Raw genomic sequence first — 24,082 nt, 5'->3', positions numbered from 1 at the left:
CTGAACATAAGAACATAAGAAATAGGAGCAAGAGTAGGCCATCTAGCCCTTCGAGCCTGCCCTGCCATTCAATAAGATCATGGCTGATCTGAAGTGGCTCAGTTCCACTTTCCCGCTTTCTCCCCATAACCCTTAATCCCCTTGCCTACCAAAAACCTATCTACCCGCGTCTTAAATATATTTAGCGAGGTAGCCTCCACCACTTCAACGGGCAGAGAATTCCAGAGATTCACCACCCTTTGAGTGAAGAAGTTCCTCCTCAACTCCGTTCTAAACTGCTCCCCCCTCCCCCGAGGCTGTGCCCTCTAGTCCTGCTGTCCTTTGAGCGGGAAGAACCTCTCTACCTCTACCCTATCCATCCCTTTCATCATCTTATACATCTCAATAAGATCCCCCTCATCCTTCTAAACTCTAACGAGTACAACCCCAGTCTATTCAGCCTCTCTTCATAGCGCAACCCCCTCAACTCCGGTATCAGCCTAGTGAACCTCCTCTGCACTCCCTCCAAGGCCAAAATATCCTTGCGCAAGTGCGGCGACCAAAACTGCACACAGTATTCCAGCTGTGGCCTCACCAGTGCCCTGTACAGTTGCAGCAAGACCTCCCTACTTTTATATTCAACCTCCCTCGCTATGAAGGCCAGCATCCCATTTGCCTTCCTGACCACCTGCTGCACCTGTAGGCTGGGTTTTTGTGACTTATGCACAAGGACCCCCAGGTCCCTCTGCACTGTAGCATGCTGCAGCTTTTCGTCCTGTAAGTAGTAGTCCTTCCTACTATTATTCCTACCAAAGTGAACTACCTGCTTGCCTCTCTTGGCAGTCACCCATCTATCTGACTGAACCTCTGGCATGATAATCTCCCTGTAATTAGTTTTGCAGTGCAGCTTGTGAGGAGCTGCAGCTGGGCAAACCTCCTGCAGACTAAGTTGATAGGAAGAATAGATTGCTCCCTGATTTCCCCATATCTGGCAGGAGAAGCATACTGCTGCCCTAATTGCCATTAACTGCCCCTTTACAGTAAAAAGGATAACTGAATCTCAACTCGGCTTTATCTTGCTTGCTCTTAAAAGAAGATGCCAAAACAATACAACAATCTCCAAGAGAATAGAGAATCAACCAACCTTAACTAGTGGGAATTCAGTAATCCATGATTTTTTTTCTGACTTGCTGTGAGCCCTGGACAAGAAGGATGGGTTGCACCTTAACTAGAAGGGTATAAATATTCTGGCCGGAAGGTTTGCTGGTGTCAAACGGGAGGATTTAAACTCGTTTGGCAGGTGAGCGGGAACCCAAGCAAAGGTGAATTAGCTGAAGGAGAACCGGAGAGTAGGGCCAGTAAGACTTGGAGCAAGCAGGGTGAGGTTGCTAATCAAAGATGGTCTAGCGGACTGAAGTGTATTTGTTTCAATGCAAGAAGTGTAACAGCAAGGCAGATGAACTTAGAGCTTGGATTAGTACTGGGAACTATGATGTTGCCATTACAGAGACTTGGTTAAGGGAAGGACAGGATCAGCAGCTTAACATGCCAAGATGCAGATGTTTCAGTTGGGATAGAGGGGATGTAAAGAGGGTGGGGGGAGTTGCACTACTGGTTAAGGACAATATCACAGCTGTGCTGTGGGAGGACACCTCAGAGGTGTGGGCAGAGCTCAGGAATAGGAATGATGTAGTCACAATGTTGGGAGTTTACTATAGGCCACCCAACTGCCAGCAGGAGATGGAGGAAGAAATGTGTAGGCAGATTTTGGCAAGGTCTATTAACTTCTACATTGTATGGTACTGACAGTGCTCGGGGCATGGATGGGGCAGGGTTTGGAAGGAACATCCAGGAGGGCTTCTTGAAACAGTATGTCGATAGTCCAAGTAGTAAAGGGGCCACACTGGACCTAGTATTGGAATGAGCCCGGCCAGGTTGTTGATGTTTCAGTAGGGGAACAGTTCAGGAACTGTGACCACAATTCAATAAGCTTTAAGGTACTGATGGATAAAGATAAGTGTAGTCCTCAAGTTAAGGCGCTAAACTGGGGAAAGGCTAATTACAATAATATTAGGCAGGAACTGAAGAATGTAGATTGGGGGCAGATGTTTGAGGGCAAATCAACATCTGGCATGTGGGAGGCTTTCAAGTGTAAGTTAGGGATAGGGATTCAGGAATGGCACATTCCTGTAAGAATGAAGGATAAGTATGGCAAGTTTTGGGAACCTTTGATAACAAGAAATTTTGTGAGCCTAATCAAAGAGAAAAAGCATTTGTCAAAGCTAGGAGGCTGGGAACATATGAAGCAAGTGTGGTATACAAGGAAAGTAGAAACTTAAGCAAGGAGTAAGGAGGGCATTGGCCAGCAGGAGTAAGGAAAATCCCAAGGCTTTTTATACATATGTAAAAAGCAAGAGGGTAGCCAGGGACAGGGTTGACCCACTCCAGGACAAGGGAGAACATAAGAACATAAGAAATAGAAGCAGGAGTAGGCCAACTAGCCCTTCGAGCCTGCCCCGCCATTCAATAAGATCATGGCTGATCTGTCGTGGCTAGTTCCACATTCCCGCCCTCTCCCCATAACCCTTAATCCCCTCTCTTATCAAAAACCCATCAACTCGCTTCTTAAAAATATTTAGCGAGGTAGCCTCCACCACTTCAACTGGCATAGAATTCCAGAGATTCACCACCCTTTGAGTGAAGAAGTTCCTCCTCAACTCCGTTCTAAACCGCCCCCCCCCCCCTTTATCTTGAGGCTGTGCCCCCTAGTCCTTCTATCCTTTCTGAGCGGGAAGAGTCTCTCCACCTCTATCCTATCCATCCCATTCATCATCTTATACGCCTCAATGAGATCCCCCCCTCATTCTTCTAAACTCTAACGAGTACAAGCCTAATTTATTCAGCCTCTCCTCATAGCTCAACCCCCTCAACTCCGGTATCAGCCTAGTAAACCTCCTCTGCACTCCCTCCAAGGCCAAAATATCCTTGCGTAAGTACGGCGCCCAAAACTGCACACAGTACTCCAGCTGCGGCCTCACCAATGCCCTATACAGCCGCAGCAAGACCTCCCTACTTTTATATTCAATCCCCCTCACGATGAAGGCCAGCATCCCATTCGCCTTCCTGACCACCTGCTGCACCTGCAAGCTGGGTTTTTGCGACTCATGCACAAGGACCCCGAGGTCCCTCTGCACCGTCGCCTGCTGCAGTTTTTCTCCACGTAAGTAATAATCCTTCCTACCATTATTCCTACCAAAGTGGACCACCTCGCACTTGCCAACATTAAATTCCATTTGCCATTTCTTGGCCCATTCGCCCAGCCTATCTAGATCCTTCTGTAGACTCTCCCCACCCTCCGCACAATTTGCCTTTCCACCAATTTTGGTGTCATCAGCAAATTTCGACACCCTACACTCGGTTCCTATGCATGGAAACAGAGGAAATGGGCACGATATTAAATGAGTACTTTGTGTCAGTATTCACCAAAGAGAAGGACTTTGGTAGATGATGAGTCTGGGAAAGGATGTGTAGAAAGTTTGAGATCAAAAAGGAGGTGGTACTGGGGTTCTTGAGAAACATTAAGGTCGACAGTTCCCCAGGGCCTGATGGGATATATCCCAGAATACTGAGAGACAAGGGAGGAAATTACTGGGGCTTTAAGAGAAGTCTTTCTATCCTCACTGGCTACAAGGGAGGTCCCAGAGGATTGGAGGATAGCCAATGTTGTTCCTTTGCTTAAGAAAGGTAGCAAAAATAATCCAGATAATTTCAGACGGGGTGAGCCTTGCACATCAGTGGTAGGGAAATTATTGGAGAGGATTCTTCGAGATAGGAACTATTCCCACTTGGAAATAAGTGGACGTATTAGTGAGAGGCAACATGATTTTGTGAAGGGGAGATCATGTCCCACTAACTTGATAGAGTTTTTCGAGGAAGTGACAAAGATGATTGATGAGCGTGTTGTCTACACGGACTTCAGTAAAGCTTTTGACAAGGTCCGTCATGGCAGACTGGTGCAGAAGGTGAAGTTGCACGGGATCAGAGGTGAGCTGGCAAGGTGGATACAAAACTGGCTCAGTCAAAGAATACAATAAGAAGTCTCACAACACTAGGTTAAAGTCCAACAGGTTTGCTTGGTAACAAAAGCCACTAGCTTTCGGAGCGCTGTCCCTCAGTCAGATGAGTGGGAGATCTTTTCACAAACAGGGCATATAAAGACTCAACTCAATTTACAGAATAATGATTGGAATGTGAGTCTTTACAGCTAATCAAGTCTTAAAGGTACAGACAGTGTGTGTGGAGAGAGCGTTAAGCACAGGTTGAAGAGATGTGTATTGCGTCCAGACAAGACAGTGAGATCTTGCAAGCCCAGGCAAGACTTGGGGGTTACAGATAGTGTGACGTGAATCCAAGGTCCCAGTTGAGACCATCTCATGTGCGGAACTTGGCTGTCAGTCTCTGCTCAGTGACTCTGTGCTGTCCTGTGTCGTGAAGGCCGCCTTGGAGAACGTTTACCCGAAGATCAGAGGCTGAATGCCCATGATTGCTGATGTGTTTGCCAACAGGAAGGGAACAGTCTTGCCTGATGATTGACCAGTGTTCATTCATCCATTGTCATAGTGTCTGCATGGTCTCCCCAATGTACCATGCCTCGGGACATCCTTTCCTGCAGCATATCAGGTAGACAATGTTGGCCAAGTTGCAAGAGTATGTACTGTATATCTGGTGAATGGTGTTCTCACATGAGATGGTGGCATCCATGTCGATGATACAGCGCTTCTTGCAGAGGTTGCTGTGGCAGGGTTGTGTGGTGTCACTGTTCTCCTGAAAGTTGGGTAGTTTGCTGCAGACAATGGCTTGTTTGAGGTTGTGCGGTTGTTTGAAGGCAAGAAGTGGGGGTGTGGGGAGGGGCTTGGCGAGATGTTCGTCTTCATCAATGACATGTTTTCCAGAGCCTTCAACATGTCGTAACTTCTCCACTCCAGGGAAGTACTGGAAAATGAAGGGTACTCAGTTCACCGTGTCCTGTGTTTGTCTTCTGAGAAGGTCGGTGCAGTTTTTTGCTGTGGTGCATCAAACTTGTCGATTGATGAGTTGACCGCCAGATCTTGCTCTTATGAGGGCATCTTTCAGCGTCAGGAGGTGTCTGCTGCCATCCTCCTCATCTGAGCAGATCCTTTGTATACGGAGGGCTTGTCTCTAGGGTTTGGCTTCTTTAACATGTTTAGGGTGGAAGCTGAAGAAGTGGAGTATCGTGAGATTATCCGTGGGCTTGTAGTACAGTGAAATGCTGAGGTGACCATTCTTAATGGAGATGCCTGTGTCCAAGAATGCAACTGATTCCAGTGAGTAGTCCATGGTGAGTATGATGGTGGGATGGAATTTGATGTCATCATATAGTTGTTTCAGTGATTGTTCACCATGAGTCCAAAGGAAGAAAATATCATCGATATACCTAGTGTATAGCATTGGTTGAAGGTCCTGTGCGGTGAAGAGGTCTTGCTCGAACCTGTGCATGAAGATGTTGGCATATTGAGGTGGGAATTTGGCCTCCATGGCTGTTTTGTGTGACTGGATAAAGAACTGGTTGTTGAAGGTGAAGACATTGTGGTCCAAGATGAAGCAGATGATTTGTAAAATTGCATCTGGAAACTCGCAGTTGTTGACGTTGAGTACTTGGTCAAAGACAGAGGGTAGCAGTGGAAGGGTGCGTTTCTGATTGGAGGTCTGTGGCAAGTGGTGTTCCTCAGGGATTAGTGCTGGGACTTTGCTGTTTGTAATATATATATAGATTTGGAGGAAAATATAACTGGCTTGATTAGTAAGTTTGTGGATGACACAAAGGTTGATGGATTTGCAGATAGCAATAAGGACCATCAGAGGATACAGCAGGATATAGATTGGTTGGAGACTTGGGCAGAAAGATGGTAGATGGAGCTTAATCCAGACAAATGTCAGGTAATGCATTTTGGAAGGTCTGATACAGATAGGAAATGTACAGTAAATGGCAGAACTCTTGAGGGATCTGGATGTACAGTTTCGTGGGTCACTGAAAGTGGCAGTGCAGATGGAGAAAGTAGTCAAGAAGGCGTATGGCATGCTTGCCCTCATCAGCTGGGGCATTGAGTTTAAAAATTGGCAAGTCATGTTGCAGCTTTATAGAACCTTAGTTAGGCTGCACTTGGAATATAGTGTTCAATTCTGGTTGCCACACTACCAGAAAGATGTGGAGGCTTTGGAGAAGATGTTGCCTAGTATGGAGGGCATTAGCTATGAGGAGAGGCTAGAGAAACTTGGTTTGTTCTCACTGGAATGACAGAGGTTGGGGGGTGACCTGATAGAAGTCTACAAGATTATCAGGGACATAATCCTGTCCCTGACTGATTAGGAAGAAGCTTTTTCCCAGGGTGGAAGAGTCAATTATTAGGGGGTATAGGTTTAAGATGCGAGGGGCAAAGTTTAAAGGAGATGTATGAGGCAGGTATTGTACACATAGAGTGGTGGATGCCTGAAACTCATTGCCAGGGGAGGTAATGGAGACGGATACAGTAGTGACTTTTAAGGGACATCTTGATAAATATATGAATAAAATGGGAATAGAGGGATATGAACCCAGGAAGGGTAGGGGTTTTTAGTTCAGTCAGGCAGCATGGTCGGTGCATGCTTGGAGGGCTGAAGGAACTGTTCCTGTGCTGTAATTTTCTTTACTTTTTGTTTTCTTTGTTCTTTGAGCCCCACAAATACCACTGAACATTCAGATCCCTGAATGGAACCCTGGTTCAATAGACCATAACTTTTGTTGTTTTTTTTGTTTAGAGAAATGGATGAACAGTCACAGGACTGCCAATTAACTTTTAACAAAAGAATAAAACATTTATTAAACATGAAGAGATGGACAAAACAAAATATTCCTTCACCTCATGTATATCTGCACAGGTGTACACAGATTTTTAAGGATAATGCACGTTTACAGAATATATCTTGTACTATAACATTTTCAGTAAGTATACAGTCCATGTAAACTAAAAGGTCAACTGTGGTCAGAAACACATGCACTCTGAAACCACGTGGCAGATGCCACCTAATACAACTTATGTGAATTTCTCCTCAAATTCCCCCCAGATGGAAACCAGGGCATGAAAGAGAAGGCCCATAAAGACTGAACTAAAATAGATAGAGAACGGGAATGTGAACAAATTATTGGTTACTGAAGATAGAGGCAGGCAAAGAGAGAGGGAGAGCCAACCAGTCTCACTGGAATTCTGTCTTCGACATGAGTAGTTCCAAATTCTATTTGCAAAAACCACACCTTAGAATCTTCTCCTGAACAACGCCTTATCTTAGATGTCTTTCAAGAATCCACTTCCAGGAATTCAGTTCTTTCATTTTTCTTCTGCCATGGATTACCATGTGCATTCAAGCTTCCACACAATCTGTCAGGCACCCAGCCATGCCAATGGTACACAACTGCTTCACAGACTGTATTAAACCCACCAACCTTAGGATTACATCAGATGTCTGGCTTCTTGCTAGCTGACTTCACTCGGTCTGCACATTTCAGCTGTATTTAACTGGAGGCTTTATCTGCCTCTTTTTGTTTTTCGTTATCTGCCTCTTTTTTTGTTTTTCGTTATCTGCCTCTTTTTTTTGTTTTTCGTTATCTGCCTCTTTTTTTTGTTTTTCGTTATCTGCCTTTTTTTTGTTTTTCGTTATCTGCCTCTTTTTTTGCTTTTCGTTATCTGCCTTTTTTTTGTTTTTCGTTATCTGCCTCTTTTTGTTTTTCGTATCTTCAGTGACCAATAATTTGTTCACATTCCTGTTCTCTATCTCTTTTAGTTCAGTCTTTATGGGACTTCTGTTTCATGCCCTGGTTTCCAAAACTATCTTTTTCTTTAGCTTTGGGGACTTACTTTTTGCCGCTTAGCCCATTGTCTTGCCTCTCTGCTGACAGTTTCTGTGAGAGTTGCTTTCTTCTCAGCTACCTGGTTCCAACTGAACTACAAGTACTCAGGTTGTTTCAGTGTGGGCCCTTGGTTGCTAAGCATCAGCCTTGTCTTTCTTTAACCCTATTTACTTTCATGTCATTAGGTCTTTAAGTACAATACAGGCACAGCTTGAAATGAAATCAAATCACACAGATATGCAGGCACCTTTATTTCGCAAGAACTAACTGAAATTTTGCAGTAGTGGATACTTGAACTTGAGGTACATTTTAACTTTTTATTAATTTCTACATCAAGTGAGTTTTAAAAGAAACGTTTTACTTGTTAACATAAGGAACCTAGTTAGCTTATTTCTTGGACCAAGCTAAAAACCATTGAGTGCGTATATTGAATTGCCAATATCACCTCTTTAATTTCAAAGTCTGTTGTAACAAATCCAGGAGTGTGAACAAAGAGAAGAATCGGTTCATCTCTCCTATCATGGTTGGGACATATATTTGGGGGCTCGTTTGATATTTGAACCATAATCAAAGGAGAATAATTGGAAGTGGGATCTAAATTAATCCCCAGAATTAATTTAAAATGCCAGTACTGTTTTCTTGTATATTAGAGTGATTACCTGTTAACCAAAATGTTCACTTTTGACGCTAATTTGTTTTTAGAACAGAGTGAAGTAACTTTGAACAGTTTAATGGCATTACCCACTGACAAATTTACAAGTGTGGCTAGGCAGTTGAAGTTAGAATTTCGATTAAAAGTGAGGAAGTATGAAATTCAAGAAGTGGCCATCAGCGATCTTGAAATTGAATTGGAAGAACATAAGAACATAAGAACATAAGAAATAGGAGCAGGAGTAGGCCATCCAGCCCTTCGAGCCTGCCCCGCCATTCAATAAGATCATGGCTGATCTGTCGCTGCTCAGTTCCACTTTCCCGCCCTCTCCCCATAACCCTTAATCCCCTCTCCTATCAAAAACCCATCAACCCGCGTCTTAAAAATATTTAGCGAGGCAGCCTCCACCACTTCAACGGGCAGAGAATTCCAGAGATTCACCACCCTTTGAGTGAAGAAGTTCCTCCTCAACTCCGTTCTAAACCGCCCCCCTTTTATCTTGAGGCTGTGCCCCCTAGTCCTATTGTCTTTTTTGAGCGGGAAGAGTCTTTCCACCTCTATCCTATCCATCCCATTCATCATCTTATACGTCTCAATGAGATCTCCTCTCATTCTTCTAAACTCTAACGAGTACAAGCCTAGTTTATTCAGCCTCTCCTCATAGCTAGAGCTAGAGGTAAATGTGGAACCAGAAACAGAATAAACTAGCTTCAAAAATACAGTCAGAACAGAAGAGACCAGCTACTAATGTATTAGCTACAGTGCAAATTTCACTAATATCACTTGCAACTCTATAATTTCAAAGTGTTCAATGCAGCATGCTTGTTTATTCACTGGTGACTTTTAATTGGTAAACCACAAACAGAAAATGTTAAATGAAATGTGACTTTGATTATGAAATGGAATGCCAAAGAATTGTTAAATGAGGCATGTTGTAATAGATGGATGCAGATGAGTTACCAAGCTGGAACGATTAAAGATTAATTTGCTAGATATCCACACAGAAGAAAAAATAATTAGAAACAGCAGAACAAAATGCAGAAAGGAAGATTTTGCTTGACAAATTAGTCCTTGGGAGTGTGTAAGATATGGTGGAGAGAGGAAATGTATTTAAATTGGTGTGCATGAACTTTCAATATCAAACTGGAGACTATTGGGAGAGGATTAATAGATATGAAAATTATGGAATAGTAGAAATTTGGATTTAGAAACTGGAAATAACAGAGGAAACAAAGGTTCATGCTCATTTGGCAGGCATGGAAACAGGCATTCAATATGGAGGATGGCGTGCTCGTTGTATTCTGGCATGGTGCCACTCATTAAATTGGTAAAGTCAATGCCTTAAGCAATCTTTAGACCTTCTTTATTATGATCCTAGACTGGGTCTCCTGAGCTCTTGGTAAGATTTGATCAGAGACCAGAAACATTTTGTTTAAAGTAGACATTCAAACCATCTACCCAGAGAATAAAACCACAGGATTCCACGGGTTTTGAACAAACAAAAATAAACTTTACAAGGTTAGAAAAATATAACAATTTACAATATCTATCTTATATTCTTAACATTCAGGGTTAATATGAAGTATGTATTGCAATAGAAGTGTCTGGTATATGCAGATTTAATTAAGGTTCAGATTTTGTGAATCATTTTTAAAGGTGAATATATACTAAGGTTCTAAAAGGAAATGCTATATAACAATGTGGCTTCCACCACACTCTCCTAAATCCTGTTAATTTGGTTTTGGGGGCTGTCAGGTGTCTGGTCACATCGCAAACAACCATCATGGTTAAGAATTCCCTGATCAAGGTGCTGAAAAGTCTGAACCTGCAGAATTTCTGAATATCGAGTGTGCTGTACATATTGTCTCTCCCACCTTCATTCTGTCAAATTACAGGGAACTTTGCTGAACTTAGCTCAAAGAGTTTATGTGCAAGTTCATGAAAAGTTAAGGATCACCAAATATGCACATTTTGCTACTGGAGTGTAAGTAATTAACTTTCACCACAGTAGGGCACTAATAAATATCCAGGAGGACCACCTATCCATTAAGCCATAAAACTTACAAATCCATCTACACCATACCTATGATATTCCTCTTATCAATCAAATTGGATATCTCTTTAAAAAAAGTCAAATACAACTAAGTTTAGAAAATTCGTGCTAACTGAATAGCTCATGCATTGTGCAAGCATTAATTAATTTTGTCTTTTAGTGCGGTGTCTAAGAATTTTCCTACTTCTGGCATGATCTATATTTGATTTATTGTTGTTACATATATTAGTATACAGTGAAAAGTATTGTTTCTTGTACGCTATACAGACAAAGCATACTGTACATAGGGAAGGAAAGGAGAGAGTACAGACTTAACGTTACAGCCAAAGCTAAGATGTAGAGAAAGATCAACTTAATGCGAGGTAGGTCCATTCAAAAGTCTGATGGCAACAGGGAAGAGGCTGTTTTTGAGTCAGTTGGGACACGTTCTCAGATTTTTGTATCTTTTTACCAATGGAAGCAGGTAGAAGAGAGTATGTCTGGGTGCATGGGGTCATTCATTATGCTGGCTGCTTTTCTGAGGCAGCAGGAAGTGTAGACAGTGTCAATGGATGGGAGGTTGGTTTGAGTGATGGACTGGGCTCCATTCACAACCCTTTGTAGTTTTTAGCAGTCTTGGACGCAGCAGGAGCCTTACCAAGCTGTGATACAACCAGAAAGAATGCTTTCTATGGTGTATCTGAAGAGGTTGGTGAGAGTTGTGGCAGACTTGCCAAAGTTTCTTCATCTCCTGAGAAAGTAGAATGGTATATGCTTATTGAACAAAGGTGTTACATTTACTCTTTTCCCACAGCACAATTTTCATGTTAAAGGAGGATTGAAAGAATGTGTCATGCTTGCTGCAACACACTCTGATATTTCATTGCAGTATGAAGGCACGTTACATCCTCAATTGTTCTGCCTTGTGGTTATGATGTTAAACTGAGCCCTGACTGTCTGTCCTTATATTCAGAGGAAAATATGTTTCTTTTCTCCCTGATATTCCAACCAGTATTTATGACTCCTCCAGAATTGCTAAAGCAAGTTAGGATGTCATGAAGTCATGAAAAATACGAGATAAATGCAAGCTATTTCTTTGTTAGTTTAAATTGTTCTCTCTCCACTACTTTTTCCACTCTAAGAATGTTCCTTGTATGTAGATTTAATCCAGAATTTGATCTAATGGCCCTTCTTTTCTGCACCACAACTTTCCTTCTCTTAACCTATCCTTAACATGGCACAGCAAGTAATTGACATATTTCTGATCCTTTAAATCTTTGAACATTTGTGTGACAAACAAAATGTATGCCACAAAATTGTTATAGAAAGTTGGGAATAGTTTTGTACCACTCGGACAATGTGGTATGTAGCTTGGCAATATCTGATAATTAACCAGCTTAGGGTTGGATACCTCAAATGATATTTTATGTGACTGTTTCAGTATAATTTTTACATTGCTGGATGACACACTATCAGGTCTGATTATCCTCCTAATAGATGAATTTTTAACCTTTTGGGAAAATCTCCCCAACATCTCCAGCAAAGAGCTGTCACAATAGCTCCACCACATGCTACCTCTTGGTAACTGTTATCTATCAGGGTTAATTGTCAGGTCTGAATAATCCTACTTCTTAACCAGAAAACCTTCCATGTTCTTTATGCCTCAAGTGACATAATGTTTGTCATTATTTCTTTTCACAAAACAACCCACCCAAAAATAATAATTAATATCAGATTGAAGTGTATAATATGTATGTATATTTATATAAATATATGCATAACATGCACAGCTGATATAATTTCAAAATGCATTCTGCTTGTAAAATGGAAATACTACTTTTAAAAATATATTTACTTAAAAGCAATTAGTTGGCCAAAAAAAGAGTTTATCAACAGCAGGTTTCCTGTATTTGGAATGCTCTGAAAATTGCTGCCTCATTGCATGGTCTGCAGGTCAGTAGTAGTTTTAATTAAATAATATACTTCCAATGACTTAAAAAATGTCTGTAACTTTAAAGTGCAGCTGTTGTAGCTTAAAATTTGGACACAGCCTACAAGAATGGAGCCCTGCTGTGGTCTAAAAGTCAGAGTACATCTTGGCATTCCAAACATTTCCTTACTAGAAGATTACAGCCTGATTTTTGTGAACTTTATTGCTCTGGGCCTCATGACAGCTTTCAGAAACATGTTTGGCATTTTGGTTAAAATAACTCAGATGTGTTGAGCCATTTTGGAAAAACTGTTGGTCTTCATTAATATCCCAGTTATTAATGTTGGAAATAATCTTAATTAAGATTACATATCTTTTGTTGGGAGTTGCAGTAGTATGTACATTCAAGTTGGGGATTTTTAGAAGGATTTTTCTTCACAAATTGCTACAGGTTCTGTTTCATGTTACTCATTCAAAACTTAGCTTGTATCCCAATAGTATACTTAAAACTAAGTGATAGGTCCCTAAAGATTGTCTGTAGTAAATTATTGTTGGAACCAGTTAATTGTATTCATCCACGCATTGCCTCTTTATCAAACAGGTGGGTGGTAATTGAGCTGAGATAGCTTGGCTACGAACGAATGGAATGTAAGGTATCAAGATTTATGATTTCCTGTTTGTTTCTTTCAGGATTGTTCAACTTCTGAAGAATATTGTGTTGCTGCTACATTGCTACCACTGACAACAGCATTTTACCGGGTAAGCCCATGTGATTTCATGCCAAAACTCCCCAGAGAAAACTTGGGTCTTGTCTGGATTTGATTGCACAAAGGTCTAGGTATGAAATTTAGCAACTAGATTTATTAAGAAGAAATACAATCTGCAAACTATCATATTCGATTTTAAAATAGTGTTCCACTTCATACCAGCATATTACAGTCAAAAGAGTTTGGAAAACTAAGGTTGTACAGGGCATTCTTGTGTTGACTGAAGTTTTTTTTAGCATCAAGGATTATTAAGCATCCAACAACTATATCTGTAATGAACATCCAGCTTTAGCTAGCAAATGGGAGAGTTAATTAATTAGTGATCAGATATGTGCTATATTGACACTTGTTGACATGCATACAATTGACCGTAAGATAATCAATAGTATTAGACATAAAAACATCAGAAATGTGAAATAAGCTACTGACAATTCACTCACTGCCAGCCATTACAAAAAAAATGGATAACTTGGAGGTTTTTATATCAGGTCAGTCATGAGAAAAAAGAAGTACCCATGTTTTTTGCGGCACAAGTTCATCAAAGCTAATAGATACATTGCAAGCTTCAGATTCAAGTGACAGGAATGCCCAGCACTGACTTTAGCCCCAGCTGCAATTAATTTTGTTTGTTCTCTGTCATTCCACCTTTATGCTGTCAAGAATTGATAGAGTAAAAAGCAAACTAACATCACCTATTTTGCTCTTCTATAAGTACAATTTCCTTGCAATAGGGGACTCAATAGTGTTGACCGTGGAAAAAGTGATTATCATACCCTTCCAGATTTAATAAGCTATGAGGAATGACAAAAAACACAAGGGGAAAGAGATCCGAGAGAGAATCTACACAGACCACTGATTAGTAACAACTTTGTTAAAAGGAAATCAAGCCGGAATTATTTACCATAATTAAAATTATGTTTTTATTCTCAATTTTATTTTGTAAAATTTATATTTAATTTAGCATCCAAGATGTTTCACCAAGTTTTTAAATCCTGAATTCTTTGTACTTTCCAGTTGTTAAACATTTATCATTCATTCTGTATGCAATTACATTCTATCGCTGTTTATAACTAACCTAAAGAGGCAAGTTGCGAAGTAAAAGTCGCGTTCTGTATCTTCACTGGAACTTTTGGAATGAGTATAGTGTTCTCAAGTATAAAGCTTTTGTAAATTTCTAATGTTGCACACATTGCCATAGAAAACATAATGTAAGTATTAACATGGCATTGTTTAAGAAACAATAGTTTTCCTTTTAGCATACATAGTCTTTTTTTATCAACTGAATGCCTGATGTATATGAAGACACTTAACCATGGTGATGAATTTCAAATTCAAGCCAAATTATCTGCATATCTGTAGGGCTTCCATTTTCCCAGTATGGAAAATAAACTCACTGTCCTTAAGAGTGCATCCAAGTTACCAAATCTGGAGAGCTCAGATCAAAATTGACAGGAGATAAATATGAGGGGGACTTGCCAACTTGTAGGTGAAAATATTATGATGATGATGGCATCCATCCATCGCAGTAGATGATATACCCTGAGCGTAGTCTATGTCACTTCTGGATTGAACATCATCTGACTGTGGTGGGTGAATTATGAGTGACAATCCTTTCTGCAGTTGGTACAGATGAGTGGCATCAATCCAAAGTTTATTACTTCTGGTGTGCTCTCCTTTCTGCTATCTGGCCAGTTGTTTTGTCCTTTTTCTGTGCCTTTCCTGACTGTTTGTCTCCAGATACTGTGGTCAGCAGCAAGGATTTCCCGTGCATTGACTCCAATCATGGTCAACTTGAGGTCTCGTTGACCCACATCCTTGCATTGCAGATGTGGGCAACCTGTTGGTCTCATGCCAGAAGTACATCTTTGTAGATGCGGCCATCATCCATTCAGTTTACGTGGCCAGTAAAACCATTTGCAGACTTGAGGACAAACATGTTGGAGATCCCTTCATACTGGGGAACATCCATAACATCCTGATAGGATGTGCCCAGTATTCACTTGAAGCAGCAGAGGTGGAAACCATCTAGCTGCTTTTCTTAACTTGCATAAGTTGCCCATGTTTCACTCTGGGGGAAGGTGCAGGGAATGCAAATCTGGTATATATGCAGTTTTGTATTTTTGATGAGTTTGCTGTTGGCCCACGCATGATTTCTCAACTTCAAGATAACAAAGGTTTTGGCATTCCTGGTGCTGACTTTGATATCAGGTGACAAGTTGCATCAGTTATTGATTCCAAATATGAGAGGCTGTCGACAAATTCCTGAGTGAAGTTGTCATTGTTGGTGGAAGATGGACTCTCTGTGTCCTGACCTATATCTTTGGTCGTCTTGATGTTGATTGTCAATGCAAACTCCTTACAAACCTTGGAGAACCAGCCTACAAGCTGTTGCAAGTGAACTTCAGTATGGATGCCAGCACAGCATCATCACCAAGCAGTATCTCACAGACTAGGACATCCTAAACTCTGGTTTTGCACCCAATTTTGTCACATGGTAAACTTGCTGTCAGGTCTGGCATGCAGATAGACATCCTCTTTTGAGTCACAGTGCATAATACCTATTGAAAGAAGAGTATGCCAAAGAGAGTTGGTCCCAGGATGCAACCTTGCTTTACCCTGCTCCTTATCATGAAAGTGTCTAATGTTGCTTCCTTGTAACTGATGGAACTGTGAATATCTGTGGAAAGAAGCCATGTAGTCTGCTGGAAGAGATGTAAAACTAGATCAGAATTCCACTGCCAATCAGAGGAGAAAATCTGAAAAATTATTTTGTAATCTGTCCATGAAATTGAAACTAGTCCATGAGATTACGTAAACCATGATTTGTATAATCCATAATCCTTGAGTCTAAGCTTCTTTAAAGTTATCAATCCTGCCTCCAACACCAATCTGGAGATCGCTACCATATTAAATTAGGAGCCATTCCTGTAGCCTTCATCTAAACCTTTTCCAACCCTCAGTATCACCCAAATGTAGAAAATTTGACTACCCTGGGTCTTGCTTACTGGATATTAAGACATAAGAACATAAGAAATAGGAGCAGGAGTAGGCCATCTGGCCCTTCGAGCCTGCCCCGCCATTCAATAAGATCATGGCTGATCTGTCGTGGCTCAGTTCCACTTTCCCGCCCTCTCCCCATAACCCTTAATCCCCTCTCTTATCAAAAACCCATCAACCCGCTTCTTAAAAATATTTAGCGAGGCAGCCTCCACCACTTCAACGGGCAGAGAATTCCAGAGATTCACCACCCTTTGAGTGAAGAAGTTCCTCCTCAACTCCGTTCTGAACCGCCCCCCCTTTATCTTGAGGCTGTGCCCCCTAGTCCTACTGTCTTTTTTGAGCGGGAAGAGTCTTTCCACCTCTATCCTATCCATCCCATTCATCATCTTATACGTCTCAATGAGATCTCCCCTCATTCTTCTAAACTCTAACGAGTACAAACCTAGTTTATTCAGCCTCTCCTCATAGCTCAACCCCCTCAACTCCGGTATCAGCCTAGTAAACCTCCTCTGCACTCCCTCCAGGGCCAAAATATCCTTGCGCAGGTGCGGCGCCCAAAACTGCACACAGTACTCCAGCTGCGGCCTCACCAATGCCCTATACAGCTGCAGCAAGACCTCCCTACTTTTATATTCAATCCCCCTCACTATGAAGGCCAGCATCCCATTCGCCTTCCTGACCACCTGCTGCACTTGCAGGCTGGGTTTTTGCGACTCATGCACAAGGACCCCGAGGTCCCTCTCAGAATGAAGAATTTAATTCCAGGAAATTTTTTCCATTGGCTTTGCGAGTTAAGTGATGCTGTTGTTGTTCGTCCATCATCGTCAATGAGGACTTTGACACCATTAATCGATTTGAGGCTGGATACGGTGTGTCCGAAGATGGCTAATCAGGCCAATTTGGGCGCGGAATGTCCTGACACGTATTGGACAGACTTGTGTAGGCACTGTAGTTGTTGCGCTGGTGGCTCTGGACTTGCACAGCAAGGCTTCAAGGGTTAAGTGATGCAATTTAAAATTAAAGGTATTGAAAGAGAAATTGAGACAATTCCGTTTTATAAGAACATGACAGATTGCCAAGTGAGACTGTTTGCCTTTTTAAGGCCTTTTTAATCACATTAAATATTTGTGTGCATGCCTCTGCTCCTTTTCTATGTTCCTGTACTTAAAGAATTTTATCAATGGATTTTAGTTCCTTTTGTTACTTTTTTTAAAAAACATGTCATAGCATATTCCCTATGCTGAACTACATCAAGACGTCATTTGACCCAATGTGGCATTAAATATCCTGATCAAAATTGGAGGAAAACATTCCATTGATTGGAGTTATACCAAGCGCAAAGGAAGATAGTTGTGGTTGTTAAAGCCAATCATCTCAAACCTCAAGATATCGATACAGGAATTCCTTGGGGTCATGTCCTAGGCCCAGTTACCTACAGTGATTTATCAATGTCCTCCCTCCATCCTAAGGGTAGAAATGGGATTGTTTGCTGATGATTGTACAATGTTCAGCACCATTCACAATTCCACATAGACTGAAGCAGCTCATGCCCATTTGCTGCAAGGTCTAGACGATGTTCAGACTTGCGCTGATAAGTGCTAAGTAGCGCTGACACTACACAAGTGCTAGGCTAAGACCATCCCCAACAAGTGAGAGAGGATCTAACCATCTCCCCTTGACATTCAATGGCATTACCATCTCTGAGTGCCCCCATCATCAACATCCTGGAAGTTAATTTTGTGTTTCCTTTTCTTACTGCTGAACACAAACACATCAACCACTTAAATGGGATTGGTAAACTCGGAAGTGTATATTTTATTCATGAAGATTTAGTAGCACAAGTAAAATCTGGGAGAGCTCCTGATATCATAGCTGCTTGGATGACGACGTACTTATCATGTAGTACCTTTCGTATCTGGTGATGTACAAGGATCATAACCAAAGGTACCACCAAATTCCCCTTTTATTTGAACTTAAACTTTTCCCTTAATAATAAACAACCAATAACTATTTACAACATAGGAAACTCTTATACAGTACATATTTAAACTTTACAAAGTTCTGAATTTGTGTTTGTGAAGCATAACAGTGGTCTGCTGATGTGCCCCAATCTAGTCACTGTAAATCTAGAATGGGATTGCTAATTCCATATTGATTTTCACAATGACCTGGATCTGTAGGAATGTTCCGCTTGCAATGGAATTGCTTTTTGTTTCATGATTCGACATCTGACTGCTTTAATATCGATTCCATTTTAACATCATGTTATCTAGGTCTGAGTACCTCATAAGATCTTGGTTCATGACATATACGTGACCTCAGCTGGTTCTAAGTTTTGTCAATGGGATGTAAAATCCAAACTTTCTGCCCAATTATTAAGCTTGATAGTTCTTTGCCTGCATACTGGTCATGCACATCCTTCAAATTCATCCTAGATCTCTGAAAGTGTAGGTGTACATGGTGACTTGGTGGGATCATTTGCACCTGTCTGCCAAGTATCAGCTGTGCTGGTGAAAGAATAGTTGCACTTTGTTGTGCTGTGAAGTGCAACATGACAATATGCAAATCATGCCTGGTCTGCTGATGTCTGACAATTAAGGATTTTACTGTGTGAGTCAGACTGTTTGATCTGGGTTGGGTTGTGATGAAGTCTCTTCCCTACTTCTCTCAGATTCTGGAGTGGTTTGCATGTATATGAGGTTCCTGTCTGAAACAATCTTCTACGATGCTCCAAACAAGCTAAAAGTAGCACTTGTGTGCAATTGCTACCCCATGCATCCTGGATATTCTGTCTTCCACCTTCTTCTGTCAGGAAAAAGTTGCAAAAGTCTGAGGTCACATACCAACCAACTCAAGAACAGCTTCTTCCCTGCTGCTGTCAGACTTTTGAATGGACTTACCTTGCATTAATCTTTCTCTACACCCGAGTTACGAGTACAACACTACATTCTGTACTCTGTCATTTCCTCCTCTATAAACTGTTCGCTTTGTATAGCGCACAAGAAACAATGCTTTTCACTGTATATTAATACATGTGACAATCATCAATCAAATATCCTCTAACTGACATATGATTGGAAATTTAGAAAATTAGTCTGTCATTGATGGAAATCATCACCATGGCCAAAAGGTAATTGGCAATAACGGACCACAGGTATGCAGGAACTTTGTGTGGCATATGTTGGTTCTTGACATGTCTCGCATTCCCTGCCTTGACATCACCAGTACTCCCTGACCAATACACTGTTTCTAGTACTAACTTTCTGATACAGTCTATGTCCATATATGCTTGGCGGAACTTGCAAAATACCGGTTGCAGTGATTCAGGAATGAGCATCTACTTTTAAAGGTAACACCACAGGATATTCTGAGCTCATACCGTCTCAATGTCTTCCAAATGCCTTGATTTGAATCTGGGCATTCATTAATTATGGTCTTCCAGAGCTCTTGTAAGAGCTCCCACAACCCTAATGTAAAAGAAAATGTTTCCCGCTCTACGTTGAAGCAATTTAACAGGGCTGCTGATAAGTTCTAGGAGCCAAATGCAGTCAGCCTTTCTTTTGAAGGACCTACTTCCAAGATAGTTTCTTCTCTCAGATCATAGGGTAGCTAGGATGTTTCTTTAGATAGCAAATTCTTGAGCTTGTTGAACAAATGTTGGTAATTGTTGTGTTATAGAAGACACTTCTTTCTGAGTAGTTCCCAAAGTGGTGATGCTTTATGTGCAAAGTTGGGAGAAAGAAAATTGAACAACCCAAACAATATTGGAGGTACTCCTTATCTTGTTGAGTTGACATTGCGTGTCTACTCTTCAGTTTGTTTGTTTATGGACAGATGAGCACTGTTTGAGTAAATTAACTTCATACTTGTGATCAATAGATGTATGTGAATGTGTTCCTTTTTTTTACTAACGACAGCTGATGTCTTTTGCAATACAGATACACTGTAATACTTCACAAGCGATTGTGACTATTTGTTGAAAGAGGTATTGGCTGATAGAAGGTAATAGTTCTAAGTAACAATTACCAAAATTAGTCTTTGCTTGTGAATTCTTCACCAAGTGAACTGACCAATAAATAAGTGTTCCTGCAAGTTTATGATTTAATTCCTCCAGCAGAGGAATTTTATGGGGACATTATTTAATGCTGTTTTCAGACATCTAGAGTCTAAGCATACTATGAACTTTTTTTTTCGATAACATATTATGGAGCTGCTCCAGTTCGTGTGTTTCTGAACTTTGCAAATTATTCCAAATTGTTCTATCTTATTTAACTTCGCCATAAAGGGAGTCATGTCTGACAAATTTGTGGGAATTCTTTGAGGAAATAATAAAGAAGCTAGACAAAGGAGAGCCAGTGAACATGATTTATTTAGATTTCCAGAAAACCTTTGACGAGGTGCCATACAAGAGGTTGCTAAATGAGCTAAGAACCATTGGTGTTAGGGACAAGGTATTGGCAAGGATAGAAGATTAGCTGACAGAGTGTAGGGATAAGGGGGTCCTTTTCAGGATAGCAAACAGTGACTAGTGGTGTTCCACAGGGGTCAGTGTTGGGACTACAACCTTTCCATATATACATTAATGATGTGGAAGATGAAATTGAGCGTGGACAGATTTAAGAGAGCTGGTGAGAAGTGATGAGTTTAGTGAGTAGGGTAGGAGGGATCAAAGAGAATCGACAGCATGATGGTGGATCAGGATTAGAGCGTGTAATATTTTTTGCTAGGTAGGATCCTCCTTTTATGTATTTCATTAATAAAGACTTGAGCATGGAAATCATTTATTAATTTTTTTCTGAATTGTATCTTATAATTGACTCAGTTATAATAACCATAATATGAAGACAGAATGGTATTTTCAATCATTACACCTACTGAAAGCTAATTCTTTTTAGTTAAAAATCCAATTGACAGGATGTGATTTTGTTTTGGATGTTGGCAGAATCCTGCATGTGGGCAAATTATAAACAGCAAATCATTGGGGGTGCATTTTAAAGGGATAAGACCACATCTTGAATCATTTCTTGTGAAAACACAAGCTTTCTGTTATTTTTTGTTTGGTGATGTAGAAGATTGTTAGAGTAGAGTAGCTGAACATTGGAATTTAACTTTGAAGTAAGATTAATACTTTGCTGTTACACTCATACTGAGCAAATTAACCACCTTATTTAAGGTTAAAGAAGGTTTTGACACAGGATTCAGTGACTCAGAGGGGAATTTTGATTTAAATTGAGGAATGCGTTGGGATTACTGACAGAATGACTGGAATTTTTTAGGAAACAGAAGTAATAAATGAACTTTGTTTTTAAAAAGAATGTAGAAAAGAGACAGAACCTAATTTATTTTGCAGACTTTGCTATGTTGAGAATATATTTGAAGTAAATTACTTGTATCAATAAGAATTGAATACTTAATTTTATGAAGCATTCATCAATGGTTTGTGGAAATAGTCTCTTTGTTCATACGGCTTGGAGATATGGCAAAGCAAGCTGAGGAGGATCAATTAATTATGCAGCAAAACATTTACTGGAAACCATATCAGTTTTATTCAAAATGAAAGTAATATTGCCACACACAAATCATTGTATATGAATGTATAAGTACACACTATTACCTTTATATGGCATAGTCCATTGTTCTCGGTCTATGCAACCTTAAAAGAAAGCTGTAACTTAACGTATCTATGATTGTGACCGACAATTGATTTTAAAATCTTGCTGCAGCAATTCCTCCTTAATTTTCTGTCTGCGAAGTCCAGGTCAGAATTGATAGTGCACAAAAAATGTAATTGCAAAGTTATCAAAAATATTGTATTGCCACATAGTAAAACCAAATCAAAACAAGCAGTGTTTTAGCAATGAAATACTTTGGAGTTTGATTTAAATATTCTGAAATGTGCTGCTGATTCTTGAGACTTCTCTTGTGAGTTAGCAAGTTGGACACACTTGTGAAGAAATGTCTGGTGATAGCCACTCAATGGGTAGCATTGCCCACATTTAGACTTTTCTTTTGAGCCCTTCAATGTGTATTTGATTTGATTTATTATTGTCACATGTATTAGTATACAGTGAAAAGTATTGTTTCTTGCGTGCTATACAGACAAAACATACAGTACATAGAGAAAGAAAGGAGAGAGTGCAGAACGTAGTATTACAGTCATAGCTAGGATGTAGAGAAAGATCAACTTAATGTGAGGTAGGTCCATTCAAAAGTCTGATGACAGCAGGGAAGAAGCTGTTCTTGAGTTGGTTGGTATGTGCCCTTAGACTTTTGTATTTTTTTCCCAATGGAAGAAGTTGGAAGAGAGTACAAAGAACAAAGAACAACCCAGCACGGGAAATAGGCCCTTCGGCCCAACGAGCCCACGCCGCCACATCACCCTACACCTATTCTACCCTGCGTGTCTACGAATGGAACCCCTAACTTAGCCAGATTCAGGGGAGAATAGTGTCAATTTGGTAAACCAGTCAGCCTAAGAGCACATCTTTGGGGTGTGGGAGGAAACCGGAGCGCCCGGAGGAAACCCACGCAACCACAGGGAGAATGCGCAAACTCCCACAGACACAGGCCCAAATCCATGTATCTGCACAGCCAGCAGTGCTAGTCACTGAGCTGTTGCGGCGCCCGTCTACCGGTCCAGGATCAAGCACACACACCGACACGAAGTACTAGGCCACTCCCGGAACCTCCAAGAGCAGCCCACGCACGACCCACCGTGTGCATGCCCCTCGTTTGACAACGAGGTGGACCTCCACCTGCGGAATAAAAAGACAAAAACGTTAACTTACAAGTCTGCAGTTCCGGTGTCTCCCGAGGCTCTGACCTTATTTAATAGCCCCTACTATAACCCTCCATCCTCGTTTCGCTCATGTGTCTGTCTAATTGAACCTTAAACGAGTCCAACGTTCCTGCCTCCACCGCCCTACTTGGTAGCGCGTTCCATACCCCCACGACTCTCTGCATAAAGAACCTTCCTCTCACATCCAAATTATACCTCTCCCCCCTCACCCTTAAATCATGACCTCTCGTATTTGTACCCAGTCTAGGGAACAGTCTCTCACTATTGACTCTATCTATTCCCTTCAGTATTTGATATACTTCTATCATGTCCCTCCTCAATCTCCGTCTTTCCAAGGAGAAAAGTCCCAGTTTCTCCAACCTTTCCTCATAACCCAGCCCCTCCATGCCAGGCAACATCCTGGTAAACCTCCTCTGAACCCTGTCCAGAGACCCCACGTCCTTCCGGTAGTAAGGTGACCAGAACTGGACGCAGTACTCCAAATGCGGTCTAACCAACGTTCTGTACAACTGAAGCATTAGACGGCAGCTTTTATACTCTATACCCCTTCCTATAAAGGCTAGCATTCCATAAGCCTTCCTAACAACCTTCTCCACTTGTGTCGCAACCTTCATGGATTTGTGAACCTGCACTCCCAGGTCCCTCTGTATTTCTATACTCCTAATCGGTCTACCTTTTATCACATAGCTCCTCTCTGCATTATTCCTTCCAAAATGCATCACCTCGCATTTGTCAGGATTAAATTCCATCTGCCACCTATCTGCCCAATGCACCAACCTATCTATGTCCTGTTGTATCACCTGACATTCCACTTCAGTACCCGCCAACCCTGCCATCTTGGTGTCATCCGCAAACTTGCTGATCACACCACCTACGCTCTCTTCCAAGTCGTTTATGTATACTACAAAGAGGAGAGGTCCCAGTACTGAGCCCTGCGGCACACCACTGGTCACTGGCCTCCAGCCCGAAAAGGTCCCCTCCACAACTACCCTCTGTCTCCTATTGCCCAGCCAGTTCTCA

The 24,082-nt window shown here is 41.2% G+C and overlaps 1 protein-coding gene across 1 annotated transcript in view; it reads left to right on the top strand.

The window, feature by feature from the left end:
- The window catches only part of sbf2 (SET binding factor 2), a 598,480-nt gene that overhangs the window by 406,662 nt on the left and 167,736 nt on the right, over positions 1–24,082 (top strand). Inside the window, exon 17 of the mRNA XM_080190221.1 lies at positions 13,187–13,255. Coding sequence (XP_080046347.1) covers positions 13,187–13,255 — 69 coding nt within the window. The remainder of the gene's footprint in view (positions 1–13,186; positions 13,256–24,082) is intronic.

This window comes from Carcharhinus amblyrhynchos, chromosome 6 (assembly GCF_965287045.1).
Source record: "Carcharhinus amblyrhynchos chromosome 6, sCarAmb.v2.hapA, whole genome shotgun sequence".
Taxonomy (NCBI): Eukaryota; Metazoa; Chordata; class Chondrichthyes; order Carcharhiniformes; family Carcharhinidae; genus Carcharhinus; species Carcharhinus amblyrhynchos.
The sequence above is the reverse complement of the archived record's forward strand: the minus strand, read 5'-3'. Positions and strand labels throughout refer to the sequence as shown.